Here is a 10,577-nt window from a genome sequence, read left to right as displayed (position 1 = left end):
GGTAGCGGGGGCAGCCCGACGGGCTGTGCCTGCCCGTGGACTGAGAGCTGCAGCGCGGGCCCCTGGAGGGGGTCCAGGAGCATCCTGCCCACGGGAGGGGGGGCCGGCTGTGAAGCGGCCCTGCGCGGCAGGGGGGGTTGTAGGAGCTGGCAAGTGCAGTCCCGTGGTGCCGTTGGTCTGACACAGCGGGTTTGTTACACTCGACAGGCTAAGTGGGCTAATTCATCCTCCCTGTGTCGAGCTTTCACCTGCATCCCCAGCTGCAGTGCAGAATATTTGGTGTCTGCAGTGCATGAAGGAACTCAGAAATTATCAGCTCCATGAATCTGAACTTCCAGTATTTGTCTGTGATCAGAGACCACTTTTAAAAAGCAACCTTAATGTGTTGGTCACTAGTACACATTCAGTATGATCTGGTGGTTGTTTCATGTGTGCATGTCTTTAGTAGGCTAAGTCTTTATCATGCTGCTCCCGTCCAGTATAATCATGTATTATATTATCCTGACAGGTCTACAAATGCTACCCATGAAGTCATCAATGTCACCCTCCACACTACGCTGGCTGCTACTACCAAATTGGTAGTACCTACACCTGCTAAACCTATCCTACCAGTTCAGACTGGAGTCCAAGCACAGCAAGAGGAGCAATCTAGTGGCATGACGATTTTTTTTAGTCTTCTTGTTGTAGGTGAATGATGAACTGAAAGTCTTTTAATCTCTGTTAATCATACTCTGTATCTGAGGACATAGGCCAGCTTTCAAAATCATAGCATTTTATTTCTCCTCTGGTTTTCTCTCGATGAAGTGGAATATTGTACAGGCATAGGGATTTAGAAAGTTGGGTATATAACTGCCTGAACGTCCCAAACCTATGGAAAGCTGAGGACCATTGCAAACCTTTTCACATGGTCTCAAAGTGCAAATAATGTGTTTAATTGTCTTTGCCTTCTTTATCAAGCACGTGGCATGTGTTCATGTATGAAAAAGACACTGTCAGAATATTCCACAGTGCTTGCAGCTGTCTTTGAGGACAGTGTGCTAGATAGATGTCAGTTTAACTACTTCTAGCACTTCTGGACAGCCCTCAGATATTTTGTTATGTAAGCCAGTAGAAGGCAGTCAGATTTACATGCACAAGTACTGAAGTTCAGTATCTATTTTTCTGGCTCTCCTTACTTTCTTACATTCCTACAAGAGTGCGATAATAACGTGCAGATTGCCATAATTAACGTTGTACATATATAGGCATTTTGAATGGCAGATGCATGCCCAACTTTTCTATAAGTCTGGGCTGTTATCTTTCTTTAATAGAATATAGTTATCTCTCACCATCTGCTTAGAGCAATGCTGTAGTCAGAACTGTAACAATAACAAAACTTTCATGGAGGGTTAAGGCTTTGTCTGTTTTTCTTTGTGTGTTTGTGTGCTTGGTTCCTCCAAAGCAAGCTACACTGAAAGACTTTTCTGTGACAGATGGGTCACATAGTCTTCTAAGTGGTTATTCTTTCCAGTAGCATGTGGAGAAAATAATAGATATGGAGTTGACAGCAATGCAGAAACTTCTGCGAATCATTTGGATTTAAAAAAAAAAAAATTTTGTCTCCTATAAAGAACTATTATTAAGTGCAGCAAAAAGCAGATAGCTTCTGCTTATTTCTAAAGTATCTATTTGTCTTCAAAAGGGCGTTAATCTTTTCCCAGAGGTCAGTGGCATATTAGAATTTGAACAGAAACAAAAGAAAGACCAAAGCAAAATGCAGTAGATCAGAAGACTTCTAAGATTAAAATAAAATTTCTGAATATGTGTATCTCATGGATTTTAAAAGGGCCATTCATGGTAAAATTGTATTCCTAGGACTTAGGAACAGAGCTATGATTTTTTTGGCTGTGTTCCAGCCAATTTATGCCAGTCTGATAGCTTGATGGATCTTAAAAGCATTATCCTCAGGACAGGGGAGTTCCCCGAACAAATTAAAGCCAGTATAAAAGCTTATTGTTCATAGTTATTCCCATTCATAATCTCTGATTTAAGGGTGTAGGGAGGGTGAAAATGAATGTGTTTACAATACTCTTAAATCTGGATGTCATGAACTGTAAAATGGTGTTTGAAATGTTCTAAACTGGAAGAGACCCAGAAGCGGATCTGTTCTGAGCTGTGTTGTGTCAAACCCAAGCCGTAAATTTAAAGTGCCTGAAGTAGCATGAGTTAGTCTCTGACCCCAGATTTCTATGGCTTATCTGTTCAAACACCACTTCACTTTCGAAGTCATACCTCTATTCTGCCATGTTCATGTGATCCATGAATTCCCTTCTGTTATGTTACATGCTTTTACTGTGTTCTTCCTTAAGGGGACACTCAAATGTTCTTTTAGCCTGTCCAGAACACTGCTTTTTCCAGCCTCTTGCCTGATTGTTTTACTCCTGATACGTGCAAGTGCCTGGAGCAGGTGATACGCTGCCAGATACAGACTGAGCAGTCTTACACAAGGAGTGGGTGACCAACAGCTAAAGAATATACTAGGCTGCCATAATATTTATGGTGGGGTGGGGTTACTTCTTAGGCTATGGTTGCTTTTTGTTTTATTGCCAAAGCAAAGCAGTCAAAAGCTGGTAGAAGGGAGCTGGTGATTAGATCTGCTAAATAGGAAGCATATTTGTGCTTGCATTGGAGTTTGCTGGAAAGCCGTCATGTCCAGATGCCTTTATGGATCTATCCCAAAGAGCAGTATAGAATGCTTTTAACACAGTAATCCTAGATGTCTTTACTGGATGCATATTTTTCATGTTTAACAGGCAGGAAATTGATATGAAACTCAATAATACTGATTGACAGCTGAATAAAAAGTTTGCTTGGGATACGTGATGAAGCTATTTCTCCCATAGTCTGTTTGGCAGTTGGCGGCCAAATGTCTTGAGTTGCTTGTAAGTCAGCTTCTGAACTGCTGCAGTTTCTAGTACAGCATTTTAAAGTAAATATACCAGTTTGAGTCTGCATTAAAGTATTGTGCTGTAAACTCAGGTGTTTTGAGAACTGATTGATCATAAAGATTGGTGGAGTGGAAGTGGGGTAAATATGCGGGGAATGGAGCCATCCCTGTTCATCACTCTGAACCCACAGCTTTGGCCGTGAACAAATTACATGCCAGTAATTAAGCAAATATTACTGTTTTTCATGAGTCCTTGCTCAGTTTGTAAGCCCATCCATCTATTCACGTGCACATCAATGAAATGCTCACCATGTTGTGTATGAACTGGGTTTATGAGATAACAAGTGGGAGAATGCAGGCATCAGTGTGATGGCCATTCCTTAGCGCCGTATTGGAGAGTAGGATGATGAAAAGTGATACTTGTATTTATGAGGTTTGTAGTTCTTTTTTGTGACACTGTATCGTAAATAGAGATCATGTTGTAGACCCCAGTAGTTCACAGGTGGTGTGATCCAGCAAACCATGCCAGTGCTCAGAACTACTTGTGGACAATTTTGTACCTTTTCGGGCTGTAAATTGAAAATGCTCTTCTGAACCATCTGTGAGTGGCTGTTTGGTTTTTAGTTAACTAGAAGGAGCTGTTAAACCAAATCACTAAGAGCAGTTCCGAGAAGCTAGTTCATTCCCGAGTTCAATATGTGTGCTGTTGTAGTGTGGCCTGGGACTATGCTGCCCACACTGAAATAGGGTGAGAGTCACAGACACTTACAAGGCACAGAGTAAGGAAAATGAAGATTCCCGTTACAGTTATGACTAGGTTTGCCAAATACACAGTTTAAAACAGTCTCTGCTGTGATTAACAGGCCACAGTGTGATTCCAGTATATAAAATGCTATTGACTTTGCTTGAGTTTCAGTTGCTTTCTGACAAAATGCAAGCAGTAATACCGCTTATATCCCAGGCCACTGCAGAATGGTTCGTTAGCAAATAGAGCGAAATACAGGTATTATAGACATGCAGACCAGATGTTGTTTTTTTGTTTGACCCTTTGTTAAGCTAAATTAAAATGAGAGAAGAGTTGTGATACTTTCAATGCGGGAAATATTCAAATCAAAATTGTTAGGAATTTAATAATCCAGGATTATTTGATTCTTATAGATAAGTTTCCTGTCTGCGGTAGTTCTAAAAGAATCGAGTGGTGTCTTCCAGCCATATCCACGGATGGTACCCAGATCTGCTGTAGATCCTTTGTAATTTGCCTTTACCATTGGCATAGAGGCTGTGATGGGATTTTCGTATTACTGTAACCTCTGTTTTTGTTTTGAGACATAAACTTTCTCCCTACTGGGTGAAATACATTACTACAGTACAATATTGAACTTTTAAAAACAGTAAGTGAATGTTGCATCAGATTTAAATTCTAATTTTTTTTTAAGTTCAAGCCAAATCTGTTTTGTGTTTTTCTACACTGGTCCTTTCCCCTTACTGGTTTAACTTTTAGCAAAGTTAGTAAGCAGTAAATGTCTCCTGCTGATTTGGATAAGAATTTGGCTGGTGCTTGTTATGAGAACCTAGATATTTAAACAGTTACCCATTCTGCAACCTCATAGCCCCACTGACTGGGGGTTACAGAGGCTATGGAGCCAGACTCTTCTGAGGTGCACAAAAGAACAAGAAGCACCAGTCACAACTTGCACAAGGGAAATACGGATTGGAGAGAAGAAGAAAATTCTTAACCGTGAGACTTAAGCACTGGAACTGGGCCTGAGAGAGGTTGTGACTTCTTTATCTTCAGAGATTTTCAAACTTGACTGGACAAGGCCCTGGGCAGTCTTCTTTGACTTTGAAGTTAGCCCTGCTTCGAGCAGGAAGTTGGTCTAGATGACCCTCGAGAGATCCCTTCCAATGCAATTTTTCCGATTCTGGAATTATCCATTTGGGTAAAGCCAATCTGCTCAGAGGCACTCAGATGTGAAAGTGTGTAGCTTTGAAATTTTAATTGAGGCCATGTGTGCATGTGTGTTTTATTTCAAAAATACGAAATGTTTACCAAAAACTTTATTAAAACAGTGTATTCTGTATAACTGACATTTTTTACAGCTACTGGTCAGAGAATCAGGCTTTAAAAGTACTAATACTGGTATTTTTAGAAGATAATTTTAAGTCCTAAGATTTGCCTTAGTTATTTTCTGTCATTTGTAGATCCATTTTCGTACTTCAGTGAGAATTAGGTTTGAACTAAAATTTGGTTACTTGCATTAGTGGATTTCTATTAAATCATTAGGAGAAGTTTTGCTGCATGTATTTTAGAAATACTACTTAAAAGTATATTTTATTCTCTTCTAATGCTTCTAAATCTACAAATGTTTTTCATTCACAGCTATCTGCATCATATTGGTGCATTTACTGATAAAATACCGACTTCATTTCTTACCAGAGAGTGTGGCTGTTGTTTCTTTAGGTGAGTAACCATGACATTTTTATACTGAATTTGTGTTAATTCAGGGACTCTCAGTAGTCTGTATTTGAAATAATGCTCTGTTGTGTGTTAACCATCACTAGAAAGATGCAGCAAACTGGATGCAGTGAAGAAAACAACCAATTCATAGAATTAAATTCATGGAAGAAATCAAGAAATGAGCACATGTGCAGAGACTGGCCCAGTAAAATGACACATAAAGGCACTATAGGGATGTCACTACCTAAGTACTTTGGCAGCTTCCTCTATTTTTGCATCTGCACTGTAGGACAAGATACTGCAGCACTCCCTGACAGCGAGACGCTGGCCTTCACTTTGAAGTGGTACATGTGTTTGTATTAGTTTTGGTAGAATTATGTCTGTATATGTGATTTTAATCTAGCTGGGGACTGTAATTGTATCCTGAAAACTTGCCTGGACTGCCAGATACTTAACTATCCCTGTAGTACCATGACAAGAGCTCTTCCCTATGACTTGAGCTATAAGAATGCCACCTCTAATGAAGATCAAGTGCTTACTTAATTTGAATTAAATTTGGAGTATTCCTAAGCCTGTAGTTTTATGTTAGGGTAACTTCATTTATTTGTATGCTGTTGCTCCTGATCTATAAATGTGTAAATGAGGAGGAAATCAGGCCAAATACATTTATTATTTTCTCTACATACTGTCTAACATAATGTTTAAAGAACCTGGTCTAACTAATCCCAGGAACAGTTTTTCAGCTGTCTCTGTAACTTGTTTACAAGAATTTGTGGTATTTTTGCTTCTATTACTAGTGACGCTTTCACTGACAGCCATTCTAAAAATACAACAAAAAGAGAAAGATGCTTAGCTGTAATTCTAACGTAGCGTGGAGGAGTGTAATACTTGTTGAGCAGGTAGATTTTTTACTTTCTCCTGGGCTTTGCTGGTACCTTCTTCTCTCATATTTCTTAACTGTATTTTCACACAATTTCTCAATGGGAGGAAGTAAGCTTTCTGGTGCTTGTCAGTACCTTATGCTTTCTGGAAAACAAGGATCTTCTTGCATCTTGGGTGCTAGATTGAGAAGATTTTAGAGCTGTTACTTAGCAGAAAGAAAAACATATTTTCCTGCAGGCATGACTCCCTGAATTTTTAGATAACTGTTTGATGCAGACCACATCACATTACTAGCATAGTAGAACGTATTGAAGCTTAAAGAGGTATTCACTTGCAAGGCCCTATTTGAGTTTCGATGTTTCTGTGCAGCTGAAAAACAAATAGACCTGTAAGAAATCTGTCATTGTGCTGGTATGGATTTCCTGGGTGTTGCGTGCACATTTTTATAGGAGCAGCATCCATCAGACTTCTGCGCATTTATGCTTCTGTCTACCATAGTATGACATAGAAAGATCAGAGCTGCTGCAGATCATCCTGACTTACTTTGCCATAGAATCATAGAAAACATGCAGTGTTTGATTCACTGTTGACACACTTCTCTTTCCTTCCCTTCTTACATTTTTGCCATGGACAGGTGAGATGTCTTGTGTAGTATATCTTCCAGTGTCTTGAAAGGTTCCAAAAGGACATTACTATCTCTTCAGTATCCTTCCTCCTTGTACACAAAAATCCAGGTGAAAGGTGTTAATTTGGCTTCTAATCAGGTTAGTTCCCATTGTTATTAAATAGCAAATCTAAATTTAAGCATAATCCCCAGTTTAAAATGCAGCAGTATATTGATTGCTCTTGCTGGCGTAGTTTTGGATTTTCTTTATTATCATTCCTTATATTCTGCCCCAGGCTGACTACTGGGCAGCGCTGAGCTGAGGTGTTAGGCAAGCTTGCATCACTGCTTCTGCTGAGCTTTGCAGAGAGCAGCAGAGGCACAGGCATTCTTCTCTTTCTGTTTCTTGTTCTTGACACCTCAGCAGCAGGACAAGGATTTTAGCTGTGCTGGTATGTTCTGTGCTCCTGTCAGTCCCAAAAAAAGCTTGTTCATGAAACGGGTAAGTTTTTGTGGTGGGGCTGTCACTGCTACTCAAGATGGGTAAGAAGGAGCAGCATTGCATCTCTTGTATTTTCACATAGAGGGCATAAAGGAAACTTGCACAATTCGGTTTTCAGTGTGAACTACAGCATAGCTGTAGTCTTATCTCCCAAACCAGACGAGATGATACCAGCAAATGCATTTCCACTAAGTCAAGAAAGCATTATATCCAGTAGCAACCCAGCTAACAGATGTGCTGTGTCACTTAAGCCTTATTTATTTAGTTTATTGACTCAGTCATATTTAAACTACTGTCAGCTCTGTTGACAGGACATGGCGTCTGTATTATCACTGGAATTGCCAGCTAATTGCTGGTCAGTGAACCTCTGTTACTGGTAATGATCTGCACAGCTGCAAGAGCACAGCTTGAGTTTCAAGTATCCAGTTTTGCTAGCAGTGCCAGAAGTGAGGTGTGTCCTATTTTGACTTGTAAATTAAGCAAATGTTCTCAGGCAGTTATTGAAGGCTAATAAAAATGGCAGCAGAGAACATAAATACGATTTTCACGACTGTTTTTCCTCCCATTGCCTAAGCTGCTCAGAAGCTTCTGTTTTACAATTTCTAGGGCATGTTACTCTCCTGGTCGACAGGGAGGGAGTGCATTCTCTAAGGCTGGATTTTGATCTTCGTCCTTAAAAGTTACTGGAATTTTCTTGGTTAAAATGGTTGCCAGAAAAGTTTTCCTCTTTGATTTGTTACTGAGTTTTAACATGTTCTTAGGAAAAATAAAGGTTGGTTGTAATAAGAAAATTCCTAGAACGTTTTCAAAAGAATGAGGCTTAGATTAACTCTTACAGACTTAGCTTTCCAATTAGCCCCTTGACAAAACTGATCTACCTGATTTAATAGAGGAAACCAGCTGAACAAAAACTGCATTCATTAATCTAGTAATAAAAGAAGAGTAGTTTGTAAAGATGTCTGGGACAGGTTTTAAAAATCAGTGTCAAAGTTTGGTTCTGCTGCTATTAAACCCTCTTGGTGATGCATTATTTTGTGCAGCTCTCTTTCGTGACTTTGCTTAGCATAATCTTAGTTTAGTAGTACTGTTGTGTGTAATAGGCAGCTAGAAGTAACTTGTGCTATATAAAGGTGTAAGTTGTATGATTCAGGCTCATCCTTTTCCCTTAACCTCCGCTGTTGCCTTACATTTATATTGTTGTTCATTTAACTTTTGATGTCATGAAAGAACCTCGTCTGTCCATGACACTGTTGTTAGGGTCAGCCTGTGATTAGCTCTTCCTCTAAAAAAGAGATTGAGACCAGCCTTTTACTTAAGCCTTTTGAGATCATAGGATAGGGATGCCCAGCTTGTAGCCCACAGGCCATCGTTGGCCTACTCACAGGGGTCCAATTTCACAAAGTCGCGTTGGAGCCCTTCCACTTCAGCAGAAGTGAGTTAAGGGATTCTCTCTTCTTTTAAATCCCCTCTAAACATAGTTTTATGTGAATGCTCTCAATACTGATTCATAAAATACTGAAAGTTTGTTCAGGAAGTACACTTCCTAAACTCTGTGCCTTCAGCTGTATAGGCTCTGGTTGTTGTGGTTTGTTTTTCCCGCACATAAACTTCTTGTTAAGTGATACAAGTACTGCCTGTACTGGTTGAAGACAATGTTGCTGCTCTGCAAAAATTAGAAATGTTCTAGTCCTTGGCTTCTGACACAGATTCCATTCCAGAATGGAAAGCCTGACTGTTAGTACTGAGACCTGTGTTTATATGGCATGTGAGTGGCTGTGTCTGCATTCTGTCCTCCTTCAAAGAACAGCAGACCTTTGATGTTCCTTCATTAATGTTTTGCTCTTCCTTTCCATATAAACCATTTAACGGAACAATTATTTCCATCCTCTGGGACCAATGCCTTCACATATTTTTGTATGAAAGAAGGCTTAAGCCTCATGGCTTTGTGGGTATGACACATCCATCAGGAGTAATCCATGTGATGCTATTTGTAAGACTCTTTTGATAGCTACAGCATGAGAGAATAAAACCACATGAGTTACATAAAGCATATTTTAAGCTTCTCAGCCACTTTTTACCTTTCATTCAGTGTATTTCACTTCTACATCTCAGTGTTTGACTATGAAGTCTCCATTCTGTAAATAATAAAACACAACTATGCAGAAACACAGATCTGGAATCTGACTAAAGACAAATTCCTTGTAACTCCTTGAAAGCAATTAATGACAGTTCATGAATTATCTTCATGACTTCCAGAAAAAATTGTGTTAGTTTGGAGTTTTCTGTCTTACCTGTTTGAAGACATATGGGAGGAAAGAGCACGATAACCTTTAACCATTGAGTTTGCAGCACCCTTGATAAAATTCTTTTATACTCAAATTAGTATTTCTACATGACTTAAAAGATGTGTAATTCATCTGGGAAATAGTTCTGACAGTGTCTCCACCCTGATCGGAATTTCTTGCCTACTTCATTGCCAGTAAGTGCTATGATTTCATTGAGACAAAATTCACTTCTGTGGAGAATATTGATTTCACTTAAGCTGTGTTAACACTGCAAATAGCATTGAAGTGACGTGAAGGTTTTGTGCTATCACACAGATATCTAACTCATAACTTCCTGATTCTTTAGCAAGAAAGGTGGAATTTTATTTGAATGCAGCTTAGATGAGAAGTGCTTTTGAGTAGTTAAACCTGTTACCTTTATGAACCAATAAACACAGCACTCTCAATATGCGTGTTTAGTATTTGGATATCCCAAGTGTAGGGAAGCTATGTAACTATGTAACGTATTGGAAACTGTCATATATCGGACCCAAAACCACTTTGTGTTTTTGTGATTTAGGAATGAAAGACTTGCTGCTTTATGTTTTGCCTTGTTTTCACTTTTAAAACTTTGTTGACTGAGAGTCGATAAACAATTAATGGAAACAGTGATGTGTTTTGTGAATATTTCAGGATGTTATCTCATTCTCTCCTAGGTATCCTTATGGGAGCTTTTATAAAAATCATAGAGGCTCAAAAGCTGGCCAACTGGAAGGTATATTTGAAGCAATTAATTTTTAATTGTAGAACAATCCTTAAATGTTTAAAATAAGACTGTTTGTAGTATTAGTTTCTTTAGATGTAATTTCCAAAAACTTATGTACGTTATACTTGATGCCAAAGTTTGGGGTTTTTTTAATAATAATACAACATGATCCTGC

General features: G+C 39.1%; 1 protein-coding gene across 1 annotated transcript in view; it reads left to right on the top strand.

Annotated features, from left to right (window-relative positions):
• Positions 1-479: 479 nt before the first annotated feature.
• Positions 480-10,577, top strand: part of SLC9A8 (solute carrier family 9, subfamily A (NHE8, cation proton antiporter 8), member 8) — a gene marked incomplete at its 5' end in the record, with an annotated part of 29,604 nt that continues 19,506 nt past the window's right edge. The window contains 3 exons of the mRNA XM_009583914.1: positions 480-687; positions 5,307-5,387; positions 10,353-10,411. Coding sequence (XP_009582209.1) covers positions 480-687; positions 5,307-5,387; positions 10,353-10,411 — 348 coding nt within the window. The remainder of the gene's footprint in view (positions 688-5,306; positions 5,388-10,352; positions 10,412-10,577) is intronic.

This window comes from Fulmarus glacialis, unplaced genomic scaffold, assembly GCF_000690835.1.
Source record: "Fulmarus glacialis isolate BGI_N327 unplaced genomic scaffold, ASM69083v1 scaffold40788, whole genome shotgun sequence".
NCBI lineage: Eukaryota > Metazoa > Chordata > Aves > Procellariiformes > Procellariidae > Fulmarus > Fulmarus glacialis.
The sequence above is the reverse complement of the archived record's forward strand: the minus strand, read 5'-3'. Positions and strand labels throughout refer to the sequence as shown.